The sequence below is a fragment of the Uranotaenia lowii genome, chromosome 2 (assembly GCF_029784155.1).
Source record: "Uranotaenia lowii strain MFRU-FL chromosome 2, ASM2978415v1, whole genome shotgun sequence".
Lineage (NCBI taxonomy): Eukaryota > Metazoa > Arthropoda > Insecta > Diptera > Culicidae > Uranotaenia > Uranotaenia lowii.
The window spans coordinates 128,877,901-128,901,957 of record NC_073692.1 but is presented as its reverse complement, the minus strand read 5'-3'; the positions used below and the strand labels follow the sequence as shown (position 1 = coordinate 128,901,957).

Sequence of the window (24,057 nt, the reverse complement as noted above, 5' to 3'; positions counted from 1 at the left end):
TTATGAAAAAAATTAAAACCAAATTCAACGCACGAAACTTTTAGTAATTTAATCTGAAGATTTTAGTTTTGTACAATTTAATTTAATTTGTAAATTTTTAAATTTTAAGTTATTATTGATTATGCATGTATTCAATTCTACCATCCAATTATAAGAAAGCTTAAAAAGCACATTGAAAACATGCAGAGGTTTCAGCGGAAATCTATTTAGAAATTTCTAAGTACAAAATAAAACTTAAATGGGTATTCCATTCTACATGGAAGATCTTGAAAAGAGGTCGTTAACATTTGTTTACAAGTTTAATACATGGGATTTTCACTAGATAACCCATAGAAAAGATAAAAAAATGTTATCATTTGATAAAAAAAATCGGTAATTCAATTCAAGGTTCCTAAAAAATGGTAAAATAAGGTTGCCAGAATTTCCGTATCTGGACCGGACAAATCCAGCCAATTTTATCAAAAAACCTGGCCAGCATTTGATTTCAAAATGTTCAAATCGATATCCTGGCAATATCCGGGCAAACTTGGTCAAAGCTGCGGAATTATTCAGTAAAAATAACAAAAAATATACTTGCAATATTTTTTTTCAACAAACCACATCAGCAGATTTTAAATTGTATATCAAGCTTCCAAACACGAGTCATGATTATTTCTAAAACTTGCCATTAAAAACTTCTTTTTGAACGTAAAAATTAAAAATTATAATAATTATAAAATCTTAGTTTATGTCACGTTTTAAAATTGATGTGAATAAATCCGGGCAAAATCCGGGCTTTTTGCTACAAAATCCGGAATACCGGGCCAGACCGGACTTACCTCAAATTTTGATTCAAATGTTCTAGCAAATCCGGATGAATCCGGGCAACCTGGCAACCTTAGATTGAAATGTTTTTCGTGATAGAATGGATAAGCATTTAAGGGAAACTATTTCAAATTTCTATAAGCAAACCTAAAAACTATCTATTAGTTATTCAATAATATGAGAACGATAAACTTTGCTAATAATCCCAATTAAAACTTTAAGAAGACTAACAAAACCTACAAAGCTCACATGGCCAAACATGATCCAATTTGTTATAATGATGAACAAAAAGCTTTCAAAATTTCAAAAAGTCAAACGACTTATTCCGATTTACATTTTATGTAAACCCGAGCAAGGCCGGGTAAAATCAGCTAGTAGTTAATAAAATTTAAATTAAAAAAAACCCAGTTTCGAAGTTTAAATTTAACTAAAAATTATAACAATACCAAAAATACACATGAAATAAGGAAATGGATTTCAAAAATCATTTTCTTTCTCATACCAATCACACAAACTAAAAAAATTATAAATTTAACTGATATAATAAATCATAACTTCCAAATTAAATCACAATGGAAATTTCAAATCAATGATATTTTCGGTAAGTCATTGAGAAAATTTTCTAAATGATGATTCTTATTCTGAACTAGAAATTTTGCTCCGAAATATTTTCTACGCAGTCTAGTTTTAAAAATTAAAAACAAATATTCTTAAAACACAGATTTAGAAAAAAATTGAATTCTAAAATAAATGTCAGATCTTGTAAAAAATTAATCATGATTAATTGAGAGAAAAATAATAACTATTGTTATATATTATTCTTCAAAATTGACATTTCTTTTATTCATTTTCAACGGAAGGGTTGATTGAAAGATTTCCAGATTTTTCTGAACTGTTATCATTCTAGAAGTCAACCAATTTACTTGAAAATATAAAAAAAATAGTAGCATACGGTCACAAATTGAATTTCCTCCAAAATGAATAGAATTTGATCATTAACAAATTCAAGTTGTTTGATTTCGTGACGTGAATTCACGCTTGAATTGACCATTTTGACTTTAATACATATCACTTTGAAAATTGGATATCGACGACTTCAAATAAGTTATAGAGAAAACAATAACCCAAAATTTGATGTTCGTAGCTTCTCGATTGAGCAACAACGAACAAAGTTGTCTCTTTGAAATTGTGACGTTAATTCACTAAGTTTAAACAGAATAGGGTAGTAAACTAAATTCAGGTCAAGAAATTTCAAGTTATTTTGAACAATTCTTTAGAAAATTCAAATTCTATGTACACTATAAAAAGTGATATTTTATTATTCCAATTTGTACAATCATAAGTTTTCCGTATCTTTTCCTAATTTTTTTCTTTGACTGGCTTTTGAATAGCAATATATTAAGATATTAAATGTTAAAATTACTACTGTTTCTTACAGTCTTCATTTAAAAATTCACCAAAAAAATATTTTTCTGATTCTTGTTTCCAAATTTTTGTTTTTTTTTTATTTGAAAATAACGAACAAATAAAATTCCTCAAACCCTGGGGTCTCAAAGCTTCGTTTTGGTCCAAAACTCATCCATGATTTTTTGCAAAATTTTTAAGTAACGTTTAAATGAGTGAATTTGAACTTTTAGGTTTGTATGGAAAGATTGAATATTTTGTACTGAAAAATCAACATCATTTTTGTTTCTACTGTGGAACCGAGCCTGGTAATGGTTTTGTTCCAATTAATAAATTTCCTAAAGGAAATTTTCCGCTGAAAAACTTTGTTGAAGACCGTAACTTAGTATCTTATTATGCAAAAAAGTTATTAGTTGTTTAACAGGGGTATGTCTTTTCGTATTGATTATCAATGAATTTAATTGACATCACTGCTGGGTGCCTTAGCGAGGTATAGCATGACTATTTTTCATGCAATACTTCGCGGGGATTCAGTAGTGATGTAAATTGAATTTATTGTTCATCTATTCAAAAAGACATACCCCTGTTAAACAGCTAATAACTTTTTGCTTAACAAAATACTAAGTTACGGTCTTCAACAAAGTTGTTCAGTTGTTGGTATAAAAACCATTACCAGGCTCGGTTCCACAGTAGCAAAACAAATTATGTTGATTTTTTAGTACAATATATTCAATTTTTCCATACAAAACTAAAGGTTAAAATTTACTTATGTAAACGTTACTTAAAAATTCTGAAAAAAAATATGGATGAGTTTTGGACGACCAAAACGAAGCTTTTGAGACCCCAGGGTTTGAAAAATTCAAAAATGACCCCAAATCGACTCAGTTTACTGTTGTAACTCAGCTGGCTTCTAACCGATTTCTATAAAATTTAGTGTTTCAGAATTGTTTCATCATTTTCAAAGAAGATCTTATTTTTATTTGTTTTACAATGTTAAAGTTTTCTCGTAAAATTTAAAAATTTCCTTTTTTTGTGACGTGAATTAACTCATTTGTGATTTTATTCCGTTTTAAAACAATTGGATCAGCAGTGGTTTCAAAACGTATTAAAAAAAATCAAAATAAAAAATAGTTAGCTAAATTGTAAAAGTTGTCAACAATTACACTTGTTCCAACATAAAAATCTGATTTTCAAACTTAGACAAACAAGTAAAAAAATTATTTTTCTATTTTTTTGATGTTTTTGTGTTATTTGAATTACAAGCGCGTGGAATGTGTCTGTAGTGTTTTGAATTTGGAAAAAAATAATCGCGATTTAAAATGTAAATTGTGAAACTCACACGAAAAATTCAAAATTGATTGAATTGAAAAATAAAACCTGTACTGTAAAATACGGTAAATTCATTTGAAAATTAAAATAAAATATGAAGCTTGAGAAGACAAGTTTTTAACTAGATTTTTTTTCTATAATCACTTCTTACCACTATAAAAATAATTTTTATATTTTATATTATTATTTCTTATCTCAAGGGAGAATCATTTTGGTGCATATGATTTAATAATTGATTTAGTAGATTTAGGCGTCCTGAACTCGAATCTTTTGTCAAATTTGAACCATCACATTTAGTTGTGGTGATATGGAGTTTGTCGTGAGACGAAATACTATGTAAATAAATTTTTAGGAAGAGATTAATCACCGTAATTTTTGTTTGTTACTTTGATTTATCGGCCTAGCGGTGAAAAGTGATGTCCTTTTTAGTAGGGACATCTAAAGATTATGAAATTTTTATATAGATGGATAGAAGGTTAGAAGAAATGAAAGATGGCTCGTGAGGAACAAAAATTTGGTATGTGATGGTAATGCTTCTAGACAAATTCTACCCGCTCATTTTCACCATCTTTCATTTCTTCTAACCTTCTATCCATCTATATAAAAATTTCATAATCTTTAGATGTCCCTTCTAAAAAGGACATCACTTTTCACCGCTAGGCCGATAAATCAAAGTAACATATGTAAATAAAAATAAAAATAAATAATAAGATATGGAGTTCTGAAATGTGTCAGTTTTAAGTTAAATCAATCATTGATAACTGACGAACAATCAATCCTACAATTAAGAAAAAATCGGATTCTGATTTTGTTCATTATACTTCATTCAATTAAGGATCATATTTTGATGATGATGATGAATGATCTAAAAAAGAAAAATTCAACAGTTTTATAAAATTTGGAAAAATATGATTACGTACAAGTTTTTTTTTCTATAACTACAGGAAGTAAAAAAACTTGATTTCATTTAACAAATTTGTTGAAACCTGCAAAACGATTAGATTTGCGCTCTAAGAATATCTAATGTTCAATTGGCTTAAAACAAAATTCGCTAAATGAGGAAAAGTAAATAAATAGAAAACATCCATTACTTTTTTCGTAGAACTCAAAATTACTTAAAGTCTGTCTTAAATAATTTTAACCTATTTTCAAAAGTTATTTCAATAACAAAATAATGAAAAAAAAACAAGGAAAAAGTTTTAGTTGAGGCAGAAACCATTATGTTCATGAAGCTGCATTGGTAAAATAGGGTGAATAAATTTTTTTCCGATTTACATTATTTTCTTCATTAACAGAGGATCATAAACACTGATTTTTTGACTTCAGATACAGAGTGTTGAATCAAATTATGAGTTTTATATCTGCAAAGTTAACCTTATACTAAATTTCATTTAGTTTTTAAGCATGTAAACAGGAAAGGAAGAAGAGGAAATAATCTAATATTTTCTAATTTTTCAATTGGTTTTTTACCTTCATGAAATTCCCATGAAAATGGAAAAGTCATATTGTAGAATATACATTTTCTTGAGTAGTATGACGTACTTTAATTTCGTCGGAAAATGAACAAAACAAAATAACGGATTGAATTGGGTTTATCAGAATGATAACAACACGTATTTGGGCTACGCAAACCCAGGCTATTTTATCTCAAAACCTGACATTATCCGGAAATTTGATTTCAAATTTTCAATCCAAAACCCGGGCTAACTTCAGGAACTTCTAAACAAAATCAAAAAGAAAAGTACTTTAATCATTTTTTTTTATTGAAACACATCAGAAGATTTTGAATGCTATTTTTAACATCCTGAAACCGTTCATGATTATTATGTTAAAACTCACTCAAAAAATTCATTTTAGAACGTTAAAATTAAAAAAAATTGACCTAATGACCGATTTTCTTTGATTTTAAAGTGATTAAGTGAAATATTCTGGAAAATCCGTGCTTTTATGGACCGAACTATTTAATTTTTTTATCAATATCCACGCAAGTCCGAAAAAACCCGCAAATTTTGCAAGCTTTGGGTAAATCAGCTTAAAAAATGTTAAAGTTACCTTGATTCTGAAGCAAAAATGACTATTTTCAGAAATGTATGCTCCTTATCAGTTTATTGCGTTTTTTTTTCACCTCATAAGGAAGCTGAAAAATCACATCTAAGTACCCATCCATTTTACTGGTGCCTCGTGAAGAGTACATTGGCAATGAAAATGGGCGCCAAAATTTCCTACATAAATAAATATTGATGAACATCAGTAAACCTTGATTGCTTTTGGCACTTTTTTACTCTGGGTGATTTGAATGATTTTTTTTTTCGGAAAATTGGGTGCCATGATTTTTATTTGATACGAATGAAAACTAAATATTTGATTATCAAATTCCACGAACACATTTTCGAAATAATTTCTCCGTTTCGTTCTGCTCAGCGCAAAAACGAACACATAAAAAATTGTATGCAAATCGGATGAACCATGCAACAGTAGTTCGTGTACGTACATATTTACGCCTCCATTTTTATATCAAAGATTTTTTTCATATCAAAATTTTCAGTAATAAAGAAGAAGATATTAGATTTTAGATTTGTTTTACTTTTTCTGTGAACCATCGTGAGAGGTAAACACCTGTTACATGATGTCCAACTTGTCTATGTGTAAAATTAGTATTCGATGAAATAACTTTGAAGTTGAAATGGTGCGTTTCAAACTCTGTGGTTGTTTAGTTCCCTTTTTAATAAAAACTCATTCTAAAGATGAGGTAGAGTTTTTGTATGTCAAGATTAGAGTTTTAATAAAAAGGGTTGATGGAATTGAAAATCAATATTCATAATTAAAGATTAGTTTCCATTCGTGAACGTCATATAGTGTCGTAAAATGAAATGTCTCAATAGACTGAGTAGATATGGGGTCATTTTTTAATTTCTCAAACCCTTGGGTCTAAAAAGCTTCGTTTTGGTTCAAAAGTTGTCCATGATTTTTTGCAGAATTTTTAAGTTACTTTAACATGAGTAAATTTGTACATTTAGGTTTGTATGGGAAAATTGAGTATTTTGTACTGAAAAATCAACAAAATTTTTGTTTGTTATGTGGAACCGAACCTCATGGTTTTTGTGTCAATTTATAAATTTTTTAAAGTAAATTTTTCGCTCAACAACTTTGTCCAAGATCTTAACTTATTATCTTATAAGGCAAATAAGTTTCTAGCGGTTTAACAGGGGTGTGTCTTTTGGCATCGATAAACGAAAAATTCAATTGACATCACTGCTGGTTGCCTACCGAGGTACTGCAAGACTATTTTATACTTCACGAGGCCTAAGTAGTGATGTTTATTGTATTTATTGTTTTTCAATGCCAAAAGACACACCTCTGTTAAACCGCTAATTACTTTTTTGCCTTATAAGATATGAAGTTACGGTCTTCGACAAAGTTATTCATCAGAAAATTTTCTTTAAAGAATTTATAAATTGGTACGAAAATCATAAGCAGGCTCGGTTCCACAGAAGAAACAAACATGATAATGATTTTTCAGTACAAAATGTTCAATTTTCCCATACACAAATGTCCAAATTTTCCAATCTAAACGTTACTTAAAAATTCTGCAAAAAATCATGGATGAGATTTGGATCAAAAGGAAGCTTTTTAGAACCCAGGGTTTGAGAAATTCAAAAATACCTCAAATCGACTCAGTCTAATGTCTCAAGCCTAGGGTGGTTTAAGACTAAATTCCGCCAGAGGCGAGTCAAATTTCTGATTTGCTTGTTAACACTTACTTTTAAACACCTCCCCCCCCCCCCTCTCCCCCTCATTCGCACGGCCTTGTATGTTGGCAAACTTAAACTAAATTCATAGAAAACTTAATGCTGATTCCAAATTGATAACATTTTTGAAAAAAAATTACAGAAATTTATTATTTTAACGATAGAATGAATAGTTAGAATGATAGATAGAATGTATATAAACTTCTTATAGCTAGTTTGTCACATTTTTCAAACTTTTAAAGTTGTAAATAAATTTGTGAAAATAAGGACACATTTTATTCCAAAATTGGCACTCCAAGCGCAATGCCAGAGTGCAGTATCACAATCATCAGGTGATTTGACAAATTTTATACCGTCGTAGCCATCTCGTTGCTTTGGCCCCTCTGTGCATTAAACTTTACCAGTATTGATTTTTGAAAAGGATTTCCAATGAACACAAAACACCGTTTCGACCTATTTTTAGTATAAACACACGTATAGTAGGAAAGTTTTCAAAGCGAAAAATGTATGACTTGACAGGAAAATCATGTTTTTCTTCAACAAGCATGCAATGTTAGACACTGAGATTACACTTGTGCAGTTGTCTCTAAGGGACATGCATAAAAGAAAATACTTAAGAAAAATTTTATGAAATGAGCACTGCAGTAAAACGAGAAAACACAAGAATGGAAACAACTAGAAAACAACACCTACTCCTCGCCAGGTTCCGTTTGGCCTTTTTCCAAGGAATCAGATAGATTAATGAGTTCATTGCCAGACCGGATGATTGCTGCCCGGCTGAGGTTGAGGGTGCACTTGAGTTTCACGAAACCGCAGCAGATGTTGGCAAATTTTCGCTTGATTCGCTTGAAACAGTGAAGGAAATTTAACAAACTGAAATGTGTCAAAAATGGTTGATGAAAGAAGGTTTAGTATAGCTAAGAGAACGACACCACGCAACACAACACAACACAACACACGGGAACAACAGAACGACACCACAACTTTTTTCGAGCGGATTTCTAAACTGAATCCCGATGTCCCTCGAAACGAAAGCCGATGATATCAGCCAATGAGAGGTGGTAAAGCAACACCGAGAATCGGGAAGAAACACTGAATGAGTCAGTTAATTACGTCGGGGCAATGTTGTCACTCTTTCTATGTTTTATGATTTCTTGCACGTGATTGCATTTGCGATTGTCCTTCTGCTAGAAGAAGAGATGCACAAAAAGAAAACACTTTTCACCATTCGTTGCACCAGAAAAATCAGAGAAAATCCGCAGTGAGATGTATGGTGGTGTAAACACAATCTAGGTAGCAGTGCAAACCCCTTTTTTGACGTTTCGGACTGTACAAACAGGGCAAAGAAGTGACATTTCTCTGTTTGCATTGAAACCGGGAGCTATTTTCTATGTGTGGGGATGCCGCACTTGCCGGTTTTTCGACATCACCCCCAAACATACCCAGACGTCCTTAGTCCGGCAAGTCTACAAACACCCGTATGAAGCCGTATGACGGTATGAGAACATCTGGCCAAAAATGCAAAATCAATGGGTCGAAAATCGTGCGCGCGCATGTCCTATGACGTTTCAATTGGAGCAATTTTGCAAGGATGTTTCGTTTTTCCTTTGCTTTCCGGGAGGGTATGAACATAGACACAGCACAGCAAGGATTCTTTGTTATGGGGAGCTGTCAAACAGACCAGTGTTGTGAACAATCGGTCGGAAATTACGATACAAGGAATCATTTGTAAACATTTAGGTCCCTAAGTTGTACCGTTTGGGCCCAATTTGATTCATACAATAGTTTTAAACCCTTTATAACTGAGCGAGGGAGGGATCCCATACAAATTCAAAGTAAAATATTGCACACCTCCAATAATTTTTAACTGATTTTAATCAAAATTATTAAACAACTAATTTTTCACATGGACAATGAGATGATTTCTGGAAATCTTTCAAAAAAAAAGGGCCAAAACCAATGAAAAACGCAAAACAGTAATAAACTATTTTGAAGTTCTTTTTTATTATTGATTCGTAGGCTTGATACTACCGTATGATGTCTTTTAAAGTGAAACAGTTTCTTTTTTTAGCTTCGATTATATTCGTTTTACCATCTTCAAAGCATTCGTGACTTTATGTCAACGTTGCAGTTGGCAGATAGTTATTGAAAAACCTCTCGCGTACAATATGTTTTAGATGTTTACTCTTGGGCCCGAACTCGTTGACATCGGCTCGGAAGCAACTGACTTGCCAACTGAACTATACCACAAGCCCAATTTCCGCCTCTGTAGTGTTGTCGTAAGACGTAATTAAGTGTTCAGATTCAAATAGTACCTTATTTCTTAATATTTTTCTGTTATCAATAATTGTTGAATTATTCGTTATTTATGGAAACCACCTTCCACTCCACTTCCCCAAATAAATTCAAAGACATCTGGATAAAAGTGCTTCGATGAGTTTTCGCCAATCGAAGCAAAGGAAACGATACCAAACATAAGAAGAGAACCGGGTCTCGACAGCGGCACCAAAACTTTCACACCTTCCACTCTCAAGAAGAAGGAAAATGCGAACCGATGAGTCATCATCAATCTGACAGACAGACAGAAATCTTTTCGAATTGTTGGTAACAGATCTTGTAAGGATTTGAAGTGGAGCAGTGGAAATATTCTCTGCTATCAACGTTTTCGTTTAGATTTCAAGAAGCTATTTTTTTAATTGTTATGTACTTATGAACTCGAAAATTATCAGTTGTTTCATACATACTTGTAATTGTAATCATTAAAATTGCAACTTAATCACTGGGAAAAAGGAGGGAAACAACTGATCCATCACGCCTTTAAGATTTCCCGGTGTAGTGAGTTGTTCCCTTGTTACGATTCGCTCGGATAGTTACCATTTTTATGTTATGCTCCAAACGGTTATCATCTTCATCAACCACCCTTCTTTCTGGTGGGCAATTCGCATCAATCCATCGTTTCCTCGATATGCGTAAAGTTTGGGGAGTCGATCATCGTTAAAGGGGGGCAACCGAAGTGAAAAACAGAAAAGAAAAGTTCATGGTTCACAGATTTCTGGAGTCTCTCTCGGTGTATTTGACGCTCAATTTCCTGTGAACGGGCAGAAGAGGTAGTTCCAATGCCGGTAATTTTTTTATTCACTGAGGTCGATTGATTTATCAATAACTAGCGCATCGGAAAGGTTACAAATCGATGAGAAAGTTTGGTTTATTTATTTGAAAAATGGCGAATTTTTGATTGATCTGAGAAAATATAAACACAGCAGAAACACAAATTTTGAAAGAATATTTAATGAATCATTTAGATCATCCATAAAAAATTACTTTCTGAATTGCAATTGGAACGTTTTTCAACTTGAATTTCATTAGGTTAAATAAAACTCGAACAAGGAGATTATTTTAAATATCTGACGGGTTTCCATCGGGATTCTTCAGATGTTCCCCAAAATTTCACATTTGGTTTTTTTGGCGACAAAAAAAACAAAGGAATTTTCCAGATTACAATTTATTTCATATTTTATAATTTAAAAAGTTAATAAAACGCTAATGTTATGTGTTTTGAAAAATGGTTAAAATTTATGCATGAAAAAATGGAACCTCAAATATATTGGAAAATAAAAATTTGCAAATCCACAAAACATAACTTATAATTTAAGTCGTGAGAAAGAACCAAATTTTATTTTGGGAAAATCTGAAAACCCCCGGCGCAAAATGTCATATATTAATGTCAATTGATGTCAATTGAATTTATTGTTTATTATTGCGAAAAGACATTGCCCTGTTAAAGAACTAATAACTTTTTTGCCTTCTAAGATACGAATTTACAGTCTTCGACAAAGTTGTTCAACGGAAAATTTTCTTTCAAGAATTTTTAAATTGGTACAAAAACCATCAACTACTACAATCCTAAAAGTTCAAATTTACTCATGTAAACGTTACCTTAAAAATTCTGCAAAAAATCATGGATGAGTTCTGGACCAAGACAAAGACCCCAGGGTTTTAGAAATTCAAAAAAGGCCCCAAATCGACTCAGTCTATTTTTACATTTCTAACGTATCATAAGGCAATTTTATTTAAATTTTTAATAAGTTATTTTTCCCAAATTCTGACTGTTTAAAAAAAAGCAATATTTTTTGGATTTTGAAAAATGGTGAGGAATCGTGGGCCACCAAATCCAAATTGACCAAATAACATGCAAAGTTTATGAGTTGACCCAAAACTGTAATTTCATAATTCATTTCGTTATTTTAAAGTTATTTCAGATGATCAAATTAAAAAGAGAGATGTGTATGATCGAATAGATTCCAAAACTTGACCCGCGAACGTTTCGGCAAAATTCCTTGAATTGGATGGACAAAATATTTTTCATAACTCTACATTTAGCATAAAAAAACTTTACAGATAGGAAAAACTTATTTTAAAATATTAATGTGTACAAAAACATAAAAATATGGATGGCTCAAGGTACCCCACAAAATGTGGCCCACGATTGCCCACAAGCTATGATTTGCAAATTGGTTGCGTGTGTGTGACTTATTGATGTTTCATCAAAAATTCATTTTCCACGTGAAAGATCATGACAAAACTAAGATCATAAGAGTAAGAGCGTATTTTTATTATAAACTTTAGGTTTCCCACCGATGAAATTAGCGGGTGCTTGTTTAATTATGTAAGTATTTTTTTAAAATTTTTTTGAGCTTGATAAATAAATGAAGCATATGATGCATATTTATTAAACTCAACAATATATAGAAAAATATGCTTACGCAAAGCGACGGCGATAACAGTTGGATTGAGATTATTATCTCAACACACATCTGAGACATTCAGAGTGGCCCACGTCACGCCACTTTCCCCTAAAAACAAAATTTAGAAATTATACCTATTCCTTAAAACTTCAAATTTTTTTTTGCTGAGAAATATTCAAATTCCTCCAGAAAGTTCTTATCAAGGAATTTAGAAATTTGTAGAAATAACAGATATTTTCCAGAAATCACTTAAAAAATATGAAATTTAATTTTGATGTATGTATGTGATAGAAATATCCATGCGTTTCCGAGATATTTTGATTTTAGTTAGTGTTGTTTTGAAATAATTTTCGCATTAGAGGGTTTAAAACAATGTATTACTTTCGAAGAAAACGATAATATTGATAATACAAATGACCTAGAATTGGCTTCAAAAATAACTGGCAGCACTGTGAAAATTCACATAAGCACAGTTGTGTATTATCTAAAATAATTTCTATTGAAGTCAGAATGCTTCTTTCGTTGAGAGAAGGAAGTAAGATCTCATGATTCGACAATATATTGTTTCATCCTTTAAAAACAATATAATTTATTTTCCTACACGCTTCCAAACGTTTCAGAAATAAGACGGGACCGTTTTTTGGAATTATTATAAGTGAAAATTTTCAAAATTCAAAAACAGGAGAGAGTTTTAGTTTGGCTTAATTTCAGAGAAGCTTCGCGATTCTCAATGTATCAATTTGGTGTCTCTTACAAATAAATTATATAAAAATTTAAAAAAAAGTTAAAAAAAACCAAAAATTTTCCCTTTCATTAAACGGTAATCCACAGCGGTAAATCTATATATATAAAAAGTAATTTCCGTTTGTTTGTTCGTTTGTATGTTTGTCTTCAATAGGCTCAGCTGCCTTAAGAGCTAGAGAGCTGAAATTTGGCATGGGTGCTCATTAGGACCAGGAATGATGAAAAATGATTTTAGATTTTCGGATGACCCCTTTTGAAGGCGGTCGTCCAAACAACAACGGTTTTATTCCCCCGAACCAAAAGTCATGGCACCCATTTTGTGAACCGACTTTCGTTTCCGTTCGTTTCGTTGGCGGGATTATTTTCACCATCACCATAGGCAGGCTATTAGAAACGACCATCCAGAGCTCACATGTACTGGATAGCAAATCGAAGCTTGCTGAGCATTAAAAATTTGAAAGTGAAAATTTCGGCGGGTGTTTTTTGTACCTTCTACTGTTCAAAGCACATGTTACCGGTACGAGATATTTGGATACAATTATAAGCCTACATTTTGATTGAAAAATACAACAAGCCTGTTAGGAATATATTGACTAGAATAGTAATGGCTTTCAAAGTGCTCTTTACCGCTGCTGGGGGGCTTTGAAGGTCAACCATTTTTATATTTTTGGAATTCCTCATAGAGAAAGAAAAAAATTTTAGATATAGAGTTTATAAGTTCAAGGCTGCGATTTTAACGCTTCAATTGGAATTTTTAAGGGGGATTAGAAAATTGATAAGATAATAAAATTTGAGGTTTTGAGTTTTATACAATTTTATTTTACTGGCCAATTTCTAACTTTTGAGTTATCATTGATGAACAATGTTGTCGATTCTGCCATTTCTTAATGGGATGTTTATACCCATGAAAAAATAACAGAACTCGAAAAAAAAACCTTTTTCATAATATAAAAATGGTGTGTTCGAGATGATTTGTTGTTGATAACTTCAAAAAGTTATTAGTAGAACTTTTAACATTTAAGATAAACTAATAATTAAACAGTGCGAAATTGAAAAGCGAAAAAATACACACAATAAATGAAAACATGCAAAGTGGGTTTTCAACATGCTTCAACAAAGTTCGGAGGTTTTTGAGAAATTTCTAATTAAATGAAACTTAAATATACCATTTTACAGGGAGATCATCCATATTGAAAAGTGGGATAATCTGCAACAGATATTTTCATTAGATAGGGGATGGAAAAGATAAAAAAGCAGTTTAATCTTTCGAAGATAAAACTATTAAGTCAAATCTATTCAAGCTTGCTAAAAAATGATGGTTGTAAAAAATGTTTTTCATGAAAGGATGAAGGATTGGGATGAAAATTGGCACACAGTAGTATTCAGGGACGGACAATCGATTATAGATGTCAAATGTTTTGCCAGGGGTCTACGACAGGAGTAGTCCATTAGTTTTTCACTGCTTTACTATGGAATAGATTGCTTTGAAAATTTGCACACGGGAGTTTTGAGGGAAGGAAATTGATTTCAGATATCAAAGATTGTATAAGAGGCCACCGGAAGGGGTTTACCTTTTTGGCAATAATTGCGTTGTCATGAAACTGTCGAGTCGAAATTCATACACGGGGATTTTTTAGCACGTTCAATTGATTTCTGAATTCAAATTTAGTAGCAGACGACAGAAAAGTGAACGTCCAATATTTTTGCAATAATAAATAAACAATGATTTCGGAAGTGCATCTGGAAAATGCTTGACAATTGGCGTATTCATACAACAAGTTGAAAGCGAAACGGAGTTCGTATGGGATCAGCTAGTAGCTAATAAGATAGATTTTTATAATCTGATCGTTTCAGAGTAGGTAGTTTTACAATGGAAATAAAGATTATGAATGAAATATTTTGCATTCAATTAGTTAATTCCAGGTTTCCTCGATCCTTCTATCAATCATTTTGTAGCACCTAGTGCCAGTCCGTGTGTCGTAGGAAGTACCGCCTCATGAGGGGGGAGTTTTGTGACTAATTTTTTCAGTGATATTTTTGTTCCAAATGATTGTGAACTATTTGATTATTCATTTTTCAGATTTTTTTTATTAAATAGATTAAAATCGCATTTTTTAATGTTCAAAAATCTTAATTTGGTAGCCACAGCTTGTACATATAATTAAGCGTTTGGCAACTAAATCTGGAAATAATTTTCATCGATAGTTGTTAAAGTCTTTGAATTTCTTCAACTGTCTGTATGATTGTGTTTATTTGATTTGAGCAGGGAATATTTGTGTTTTTTTAGAAAAGCGTTCAATAACTTAAAAAAGAACCTTTGTATTCTATCAAACTCTTGAAAAAATTCGAAGATTTGAACCTTCAATGAAAATAAACTGCACATTTTTCTTAATATTTGTGGTTTTTTTTAAATTCAAATTTGTAACGAACTGCCATTGATTAACAATTTTAGTCAACTACATATCTACATCAACCTGAATCTAGTCGAGAATTTTAAATATAAATTCTGAATCAGAAGAATGCACCTGATTTTCAAATTTGAAATTTTGGGATGTCAATACGATTTCTAAAATGTACAAATAACGAATCCTGAATTCAAATTTTAGATCACAATCTTGAACATTTCAAGTTACAATTTCAATTAAATACATCAATTTTTTTTTTCTATCCGACTTGTGAATTTGAATCAGATTCATTATTTGAAAATCACTTTTTACGAATTTCGAATGAAGAATCTGATTTAGAATTTTTGCCTAAAAATTAAGTTGAAGCACTTCGAATCCTTATAAGTATAGCACAATAACTCAGGATGGATTTTAATTTATATTCTATTTTGTACACACCAGATCTATGAAAGAGTCGGATCTTTAGTCGATCCTAAGATGGATTTCAGTCGATTATTAGAGCTAGTGAACACTAGTTCAATATCAAACTTTGTCAACTTGTGTCGCAATTCGACTGCGTTGACACCGTTGAACTCCATGGACCTTCGTTGAAACTCCTTCTGAATAGGAGTTAAAGTAGTGAAAGATTTCCGTTGAAGCAATCTTTCTTTTTTCCTTATGATGGCTTGAATGGATCTACTTTGGTATCCATTTTTATTAGCCGTTTGGAAAATATATTGAATTTCCTTTCTCTTCCTTCAGTTGATAGGGGAATGGAGTTCATCCGATGGATCATGTGGTGGAACGCCGCCATCTTATGCTGGAACGAGTGGTTCGAGGTGCTCGGTATTACCCTCATGGTGTTTGTCGGCTTTCTGTAGATTTCGAATTGGAATAGGCCATCATCTCTCCTTACCAGAACATCCAGGAAAGGTAATTTCCTCTCTTCTTCTATTTCGCAAGTGAATTTAATATTCTTATGCAAACCGTTTATGGATGTTAGAAGTTCTTCTAGAAAATCTTTGTTTACTACACAAAAATTGTCATCGACGTATTTCCACCATTTTTCGGGTAACAAATCTTGATTTTCAAGAGTCTCCTCCAAATGAGCCATAAACAGTTCACACAAGAATGGAGACAGAGGATTTCCCATTGGTGCCCCCTTTGTTTGTCTATAGAACAAATCTCTAAATTTAAAGAAGGTTTGTCCCATACACAAGTCCACCAATTTCTTGTAGTTTCTAACTTTGAGTTTCCAAGTGCTCCCATTGTGTTGTTGAAGCAACCAATCTTCTAACAGATTAGAAGCTACTTTAACGGGAACACTTGGAAACAAAGCTGAAACATCAAAAGAAACCATGACCTCGTCCTCTTCTATGCCTCCCGACGCCTGCAGTCTGTTCACGAACTCTAAGGTGTTGGTCACCGATCTCGTTTTAAAAGGTTTTGGCATCCTTTTAAACTCGTTCAGTAACCACTTCGCCACTTTTTCAGTGGGCGCGTTCACTCCCGAAATTATCTCCCTCATCTCATTCCCTGGTTTGTGAATCTTCGGTAAACCTTTGATTCTAGGGACGATTGGGGCAGACACTTTCAGGGCGCCCGGCACAAACCCTAAGATCGGTCCACAGTCCTTCAGCGTTTTTTCCACCTCCTTAACCATCTCCGGTAGTGGGTCCTCTCTTCGAACTCGATACGGTCCTTCATCGATTTTGGCCTGCATCAACCCGTTGTAATCCGTTTTGTCCATGATGACCACCGAATTTCCCTTGTCCGCCTTGACGTAGAACACCTCCTTTTTCCTAAGTTCTTTCGCTATCTGGATTTCCTCGACGTTGGATTTACCATTGATGCCCTTTCTCAAGACATCTGCCACTTCGGCTCTGGTGCAATCCTTCTGGGCCGTGGACAGCTTACTGGACCTAATAGCCGTCTCTACATCGATGATTATCTGGTCCATCCTTGGTTTCCTCGACACCGCGTGGTTTAGACCTTTGTTAAGTAGATCGATCTGTTTGTCGGTGAACTCTTCCTTCGATCGATTCACCACAAAACCATCCAGTACCGCCACGCTGGGTTTCTCGTAGTTTCGGGGTGGCTGCCTCGCCATCAGTAACTCCAACTTATTCCGTAGCACCCTTTACTTACGCCTTTCCTCGCACTTTTCCGCCACCTTGACCTTCGTCAGAAACGCAGGGAACTCGATCGGTAGTCCCTGGCCAGCTTCAAATGCAATGCGTAGCACTTCAACGTTTTGATGTTAAGTTGTGCATACAACTTCTCAACACTGTCTTTTATGAAACCACTTTCGAGTTTCTTCACTAATTTCGATGGCACTTTTTCATTTACCACCACTTTATGACTAACAGGAGTAGTGAACTACCAGAAAACACCCAGAATAGGGTAGGTAGACCCAAAAAAACAGACAACGGCACAACTGCCGAGCATTCGGAGGTTTTTGCTACCTAGTAGTAGCTTACCTAACCCGGACAATATAAGGGAGGGAAACGATACACATTCATCAATCGAAAACGTTCACTGAAGAAGGTAGTAAGTTGCTATCGAAATACTGGTATATGAACTTTTCATTTACCGTGGTTGAATTAAAAGGAATCTTTCGATTGCTTTGATTCAGTACACAAACTCACCTGGAAAAGGTAATTGAAATCTGGGTGGAACCTTTTCATGAGTAGGCATCTCGAAAAATTAGATCTTTTAAATCCGGTTTTAACACAAATTTCTTCGTCCATCAGGACACATCTGTCTCATTGCGTAAAAACCGGTTGCACATATTGCGATCTAAGGAACTGTTCACTATAAGTTATTTACTTGGTGTCTACTAGTCAGACAACACTTTTTGACTGACGAAAATAGATTGATTGCATTATTTAAGGGGTCTGAATTCAGCTATCCCCAATAACCATAGACTTTTTACAATATTTATGATAAAGGGTTCCATTCCGATTAGAGTGTCCATTTCCCGGCCATTTTCCCATTCCCGGGAATCGGGAAATCTGGTGGCCTGTTTCCCGGGAATTCCCAGGATCCCGGGAAATATTCAAAAACATGTAAAATATATGCACTACAATTGAAATATACATATCTTATCGAACCTTTCGTGCAAACAAGCCCATAATTTGTTCAAATTATTTTCTTCATGATGTTTTTTACCTCATTTTTTATCAAACAAATCAAACTGTTTTCAACAATGACAAATTAAAAATAGTCAAACAAACTATAAAATAATCTGAATAAGTTGAATGAAGAATTTATTTCTGGAGTTAGGGGTTAATACACAAAATCTTTTTATTTTTTCGATAATTCCAACCTTTTTTCGTTTTTCTGAACACTTAATATATTTGCACTTCATATAAAAAAAAAAACAATGTATTCTTCATTTTTAAGTTTTGAAATTCATCTGGCTTTCAAAGGCAGAAAGAAACAAGTGCATAAATGATACTTTCGAGAAAACACAATCTGCCTACCTGTTGCGCGATTTTTCATATATTTTTCTAAGTGTTGGGTTTTCGTTCAAGAAAAACGGTGTGGAAACACATATGATCATTTTAAACTTATCTACCTATTTGAATAAAAAAATTGCACCAAATGGCTGCAAAATGTCTATTATTACAGGAATTGGCATATCCTTAATGAGTTTTGAATGAGTACATTTTCAAAAAGAACATTGAGAATGGTTCCGGAGGCTATCAGGATTTTCCATAGAAATAATTTCATACAGGTAGGGAATTCCCGGGAATGAAACTATGATTCCCGGGAATCGGGAATTCCCGAATTTCTCAAATTCCCGGGAATTTCCACCCGGGAAATCCCGGGACGGACACTCTAATTCCGATGCTTGATTTGAACTTCGTGTGGATTCTAGAGTGGCTCCTTATACTTCTTAACCATTCGGTTCAAAAAAGAATCAGAAAAAAAATCAACAGTTTATGAGTTTTCAAGTCGATAATGAAGAATTTTCGAGGCGCAAAATGCGCAAAAGGCGCAAATTTGAGCAAAATTATTTTTACCATGTCTTTTTGCATCGTCAATATCTCAAACACACATTAACTTAAAAATCTGGCAAAAATAGGCAAGATAGTTCTTTTCATACCCAATACAACGCTGCTAAAGTTTTGCATATTCGAGCTCTAATAACGTAGCTATCACCGAAATAAAGTGCCCGCATACTAAATGATCATAGCCTTATATGAGAGGAATGCAAATTATCAAAGACATAAGTGCAAGTTTGGAAATTACAAAGTTCTGCCAATGGTAGAACATTGTGAGAGCCGTTAGAGTACAACAGATTAGATGGATGACAGAAGGGAGGGTTAAATATAGTTTTCAGACAACGATTTTGTAAAGTTGTAGACGAGACAGAAGAGATAAGGAAGCTCTACCCCACGCCGCAATAAAATAATTCAAGTCTGAATGAACAAACGCAAAATAAAAACGCAACATTACATGGCGTGGTACAAAATGTTTCATTCTCCATAAAACGCCACTAAACGACGATGTCTTTTTGTGTAAGTTATTAGTGTGCGATTTCCACGACAGCGTGTTATCTAGTGTTATTCCCAAATACTTGAAATTATAAACTTATTTCAAAACATTATTTACTATTTTTGGACTGTTGTAGGATTGGATCGTTTTTCAAGATGACCGGAATAACATATATGTTGTTTTTGCAAAGTTCAAAGTGAGAAGATTGGAGTTAAAATATTTATGCAGAATGTTGAGATCATCTTCCATGTTTTTAATAATAACTTTAGGACATTTTCCTGGGTAAAAAATGCCGTGTCGCCCGCAAAAAGTCTTGGTATTCCATGCAATGTCAGGCAACTAATATCATTGATGTATACAAAAGAAATAGGATTGGTCCAATATTGCTACCTTGCGGAACGCTGACTTCAATTCTCCCTAAGGAACTTGATACCTTGATATTTATTATCCAGAACTGAATTTCAATCAACAATTGAGAAAATTTTGAAAAATTTTAGCAAAATACTGAACTTGGGATTAGTTTTCTTGGTTAACCCTTCGTTTCATTAAATAACAAATGTGCAACAAATAATGTATGGAAAAAGTGAAAAATCGTATTTTTTTTTCTTGATGTATTCATCATTTCCAACTGTAAAAAATGATTTTTAAGGAAAAATAAAAAATCATGAAATGAATGGAAGACATCAGTTTTTAGCCCAGATTGTTACTCTTGAGTTGTTCAAGAATAACTGTCTTGGCTCAGAACTTATGCCTAACTCAATCATCAAAATTTGATTAAAATTTTAAATTTTGGCTGTAGAGTAGGATACCTCGCTTGTCTTTTCTTGAATTTCATGAAGGGGGGGAGTAAACACCCCTGCTGTTCCTACGGCCATGAGTATAGCTCATAAGAAAATCAAAGCATAGTTGAATCATGTGAAGATAAGGTTGAAATGGTTGACTACTCAAAGCCAAATTAATTTGTTTATTTACGGTTGGTTTAAAAGCTTTTTACCAGAATACTCTTGAAGTTTTGATTGGAACTATCTTGAGAAGAACATGTCTTATCAATTTGGCTTAAAACAGATAAAAGCAATCATAAGTTAGTGGAAATAAGAGAAATTGTTCTGTTCAATTGAGCAGTATTTTCCCATTTCGTAATTAGAAAATTCAAAGTCACAAGCCTTGTTTCCTCTCAAGAGCGTTAATGAGATTATAATTATTTTTTAAATTCAAGGAAAAAATCATTATATTGTTAAATGAGCCTTTTGAAGCCGTTTCGGAAGGATTAAATTAAATGCATATTGAAAAAAATTACCCATCAAAAATGAAGTTCAAACGCTAAACTATTATTGCTAATTGATTAACTACGCACACTTTTAAAAGTGACTCTAGCTTAAGGTTGCCAAAATTTTTTTTAGCGCGTACCCGGGTCGGACAACTCCGCGCCGGGGCAAATCCGGACATTTGAATTCAAAATTGTCGAATTGGTATCCGGGAAAATTTGGCCAAGAAATTACTCAACAAACATAAATACTTTTTTCTTGTTCGATTTGGCAAATAGAATGAATAAATCCGGACAAAATCCGGGCTATTCCGAATGAAATCCGGGGTCCAGCCCGGATTATTCTCACATTTTGAATTAAATATCCGGCCAAACTCGGATAAAACTAGCAATCTGGCACGCTTACTCTAGCTTAGATTTTGTACCTTTCAGTTTCTTTGGTATCCTCAGGGAGCTCCACAGCGTTGGTTTCTTGACATTGAACTCGCTCCTTTTGCAAATATCGAAATCACTTCCAAACAAGTGTTGTTGCTGCTGCTGATGCTTCTGCTGCTGCAGTTGATGATGCTGCAAATGGTGATGCAGCTGCAGCTGATGTGCCGTCGTTTTTAACATATTGATCCGATTTCGTTGATCGAGAACGAAATCGTCCACACTGGTAGCGGCAACACCAGCACCCAGAATGACACCGTCAATTATTTCTTCGTTGGGATCTTCCTCGGCGGTTTTCAGCGTTGTCAGAACGTCCGATTTGGATATCGCAATCAGCTTGTTCAGTCCCATTTTGCCGGTGTATGCATTCGCGTTCAGAAAGACATTCCTTTAATTTTTTTTTATTGCACCACACTGACACAAAAACAAAAAAAATCACTTCTCAACAACCGGTGGCCGTTTTTCTTCTTCCCGCGAAACCTGGGGGATCACCTTGGGCAACTACACTTGATCGGCGAAACCGAACCGTGTCAAGCAATCATTTCGTCATCTCACATGCGGCACTCTCTTTCTTTCTCCCTTTTTTTATGCTGCCACTCTGAATTGCTTGTGAACATTTTCAGCCGGTGTTGACAAGATCAGCGAATACCATTAAGACCGATATGCAACGAAGAGGCAGCCCTTTGATGAGCTAAGCGATGGTGCATTAGGCCACGTACAACCACATTGCGGTGCACAAGAACACGATCGAATTGACTGATCACGCTTAACGCCCACGCCGCAGCAACCCGGCCACAAATCCCACGCGCAGACGTTGCGCGAAAGTCGCGTGCCGATTTTCGCGCTATCGGAGAGGTTTTTTCGTCAGCCAAAGAAAATTGAGAAAAAACAGTAAACAATCGCGCACGATACGATACCCGACCCGTTGCACGGTATGAACGAAACTGATCCACACGAGCGCCCGGACGTCTGCTTAGCGACTCGATGCGCATAGACTTCGGAGCTCGAAGCGCAATGAAACGGTATACACGGAAAGCAAGCATATGCTCTCCGGCCGGCGCTAGGAGGTTTATGTTGCTTTATGCTGCCAAGAGAACCACCGTTCGGAGGAAGATCGCGGGAGAGAGAAGATCGTTCACGAAAACCACTAATTACACTTGGGTTAATTCGATACAATATGAAACAAGTTGAAACCGACACAGAAAGAAATCAACCATTCGCGAAACGGTAAAGCAAACTCATGGGCAACTTCTTCAGGCGCGAAGAAGTGACGGTGCTTACCGAGCAAGGTTCAATCAGTGACTGATGGGACCTCGCGATCGAGGTCTCGGACGAGGCGCTAACCCAGCGCCAAATTAGCCAAGGCTCGACTCAACGCTCCGCAAAAAGTGAAGAAGGAAGGTACTAATTGACGCAAGGCATGCACTTGAACTACCTCCGTTTGCTGTGCGTGTGCATCGAAATTAAAAAAAAAAAATAATAAGGAAAAAGAACCGCCTTACAGCGCAATGTGCACATTTACCAAAATATGCGTGGGATACCCGGTGGTGGAAAGGGCCTTTTTGTTCGAGGAGACAGAAGTCGTTAAGTCAGAGGGACACAATAAAATTTATTTCACCTTGTGCAGAGCGAAAAAGTGCACCGTGCAGCTCTAAGTCTCAAAACAGGCGAAACACTTCCGACAAGTGAACTACCGAACGATGGGACGCAACATTTTCGACAAGATCATGATGTTTAGGGGCTTAGAATTACAAATCTGATACACGCTGCCCGCTTAGAGATTAACAAGACCGTTGTTAGCAATCAGCAGTCGGAGACGATTAATGTTTCGGTTAATGATGCGAAAATTTAATCATCAATTCAACTCAATCTGGGAAAGTGTTGAACTTTACTGTGAATAAATGTTTAAAGATAGAAAAACTTAAATTTATTGGAAACATAAATTAAGATAACTTTTATTTATTCCTGACGAGATTTTGCGGTAAATCTTTTTCAAGAATACCTATTGAACCTAAGAATTTGTATACAAAAATGTACAATCTTCATTTGCCTAAAATTGGCTCAGATAAGTATGGGAATAATGAAATTAGATAAACTTTGAAACTAGATAATTTTGCACGCTGTAGACTAACATGACTTCTATTAACATGCTAAACATGAGTCATCATCTAAAACAAAATTATCACATTAGATTTTAATACAAATCAAAATTAAACTTCAAAATTTACCAAAAAAAAACTTCTAATAAGAATCGATTTTTAGAAGTATAACTACCATAAACACTAAAAATCCAGAGGCAATATTTTAATAAGAATAAAGAAATCGGATTGAATTGGAAGTTTTAAATATAAGTTTCTCATATTTCAATTTTAACTTATTCACCTTACAAAAATACTGATTCAATCGGGGATTCAAAAATTGTTCAGAAATGATAATGAATTAAATAGTTGCGTAAAATTTAAAACTTCAAAACATTTGTACCGCGTCACCAGCATTGATCTATTGTTTTTGACATTATCAACTGGAAATCGATCATTTTGTCTCTTATATCCCTTTGGTTCTGAGGGCTTTCAATAAAAAAAAACACCAATTCTGTTATCTCAACAAATTTTGTTTTTTTTTATTTTTTGAGCTACTGAGTTTTGATTGAAAACTGTTTGGAAATGTCTTTCATATTTTTTTTTTATCTCTTCAAAATG

The 24,057-nt window shown here is 33.9% G+C and overlaps 1 protein-coding gene across 3 annotated transcripts in view; it reads right to left on the bottom strand.

The window, feature by feature from the left end:
* The window catches only part of LOC129744081 (serine-rich adhesin for platelets-like), a 324,036-nt gene that overhangs the window by 110,573 nt on the left and 189,406 nt on the right, over positions 1-24,057 (bottom strand). Inside the window, exon 1 of one of the 3 annotated variants that reach the window (XM_055736435.1) lies at positions 21,352-22,242. The exons of 1 other annotated variant lie outside the window; for it this stretch is intronic. In XM_055736435.1, coding sequence (XP_055592410.1) covers positions 21,352-21,709 — 358 coding nt within the window. In that variant the 5' untranslated portion in view covers positions 21,710-22,242. Of the gene's footprint in view, positions 1-7,979; positions 8,578-21,351; positions 22,243-24,057 lie in introns of those variants that run through there. One more of the 3 variants, XM_055736436.1, reaches the window with a different exon arrangement.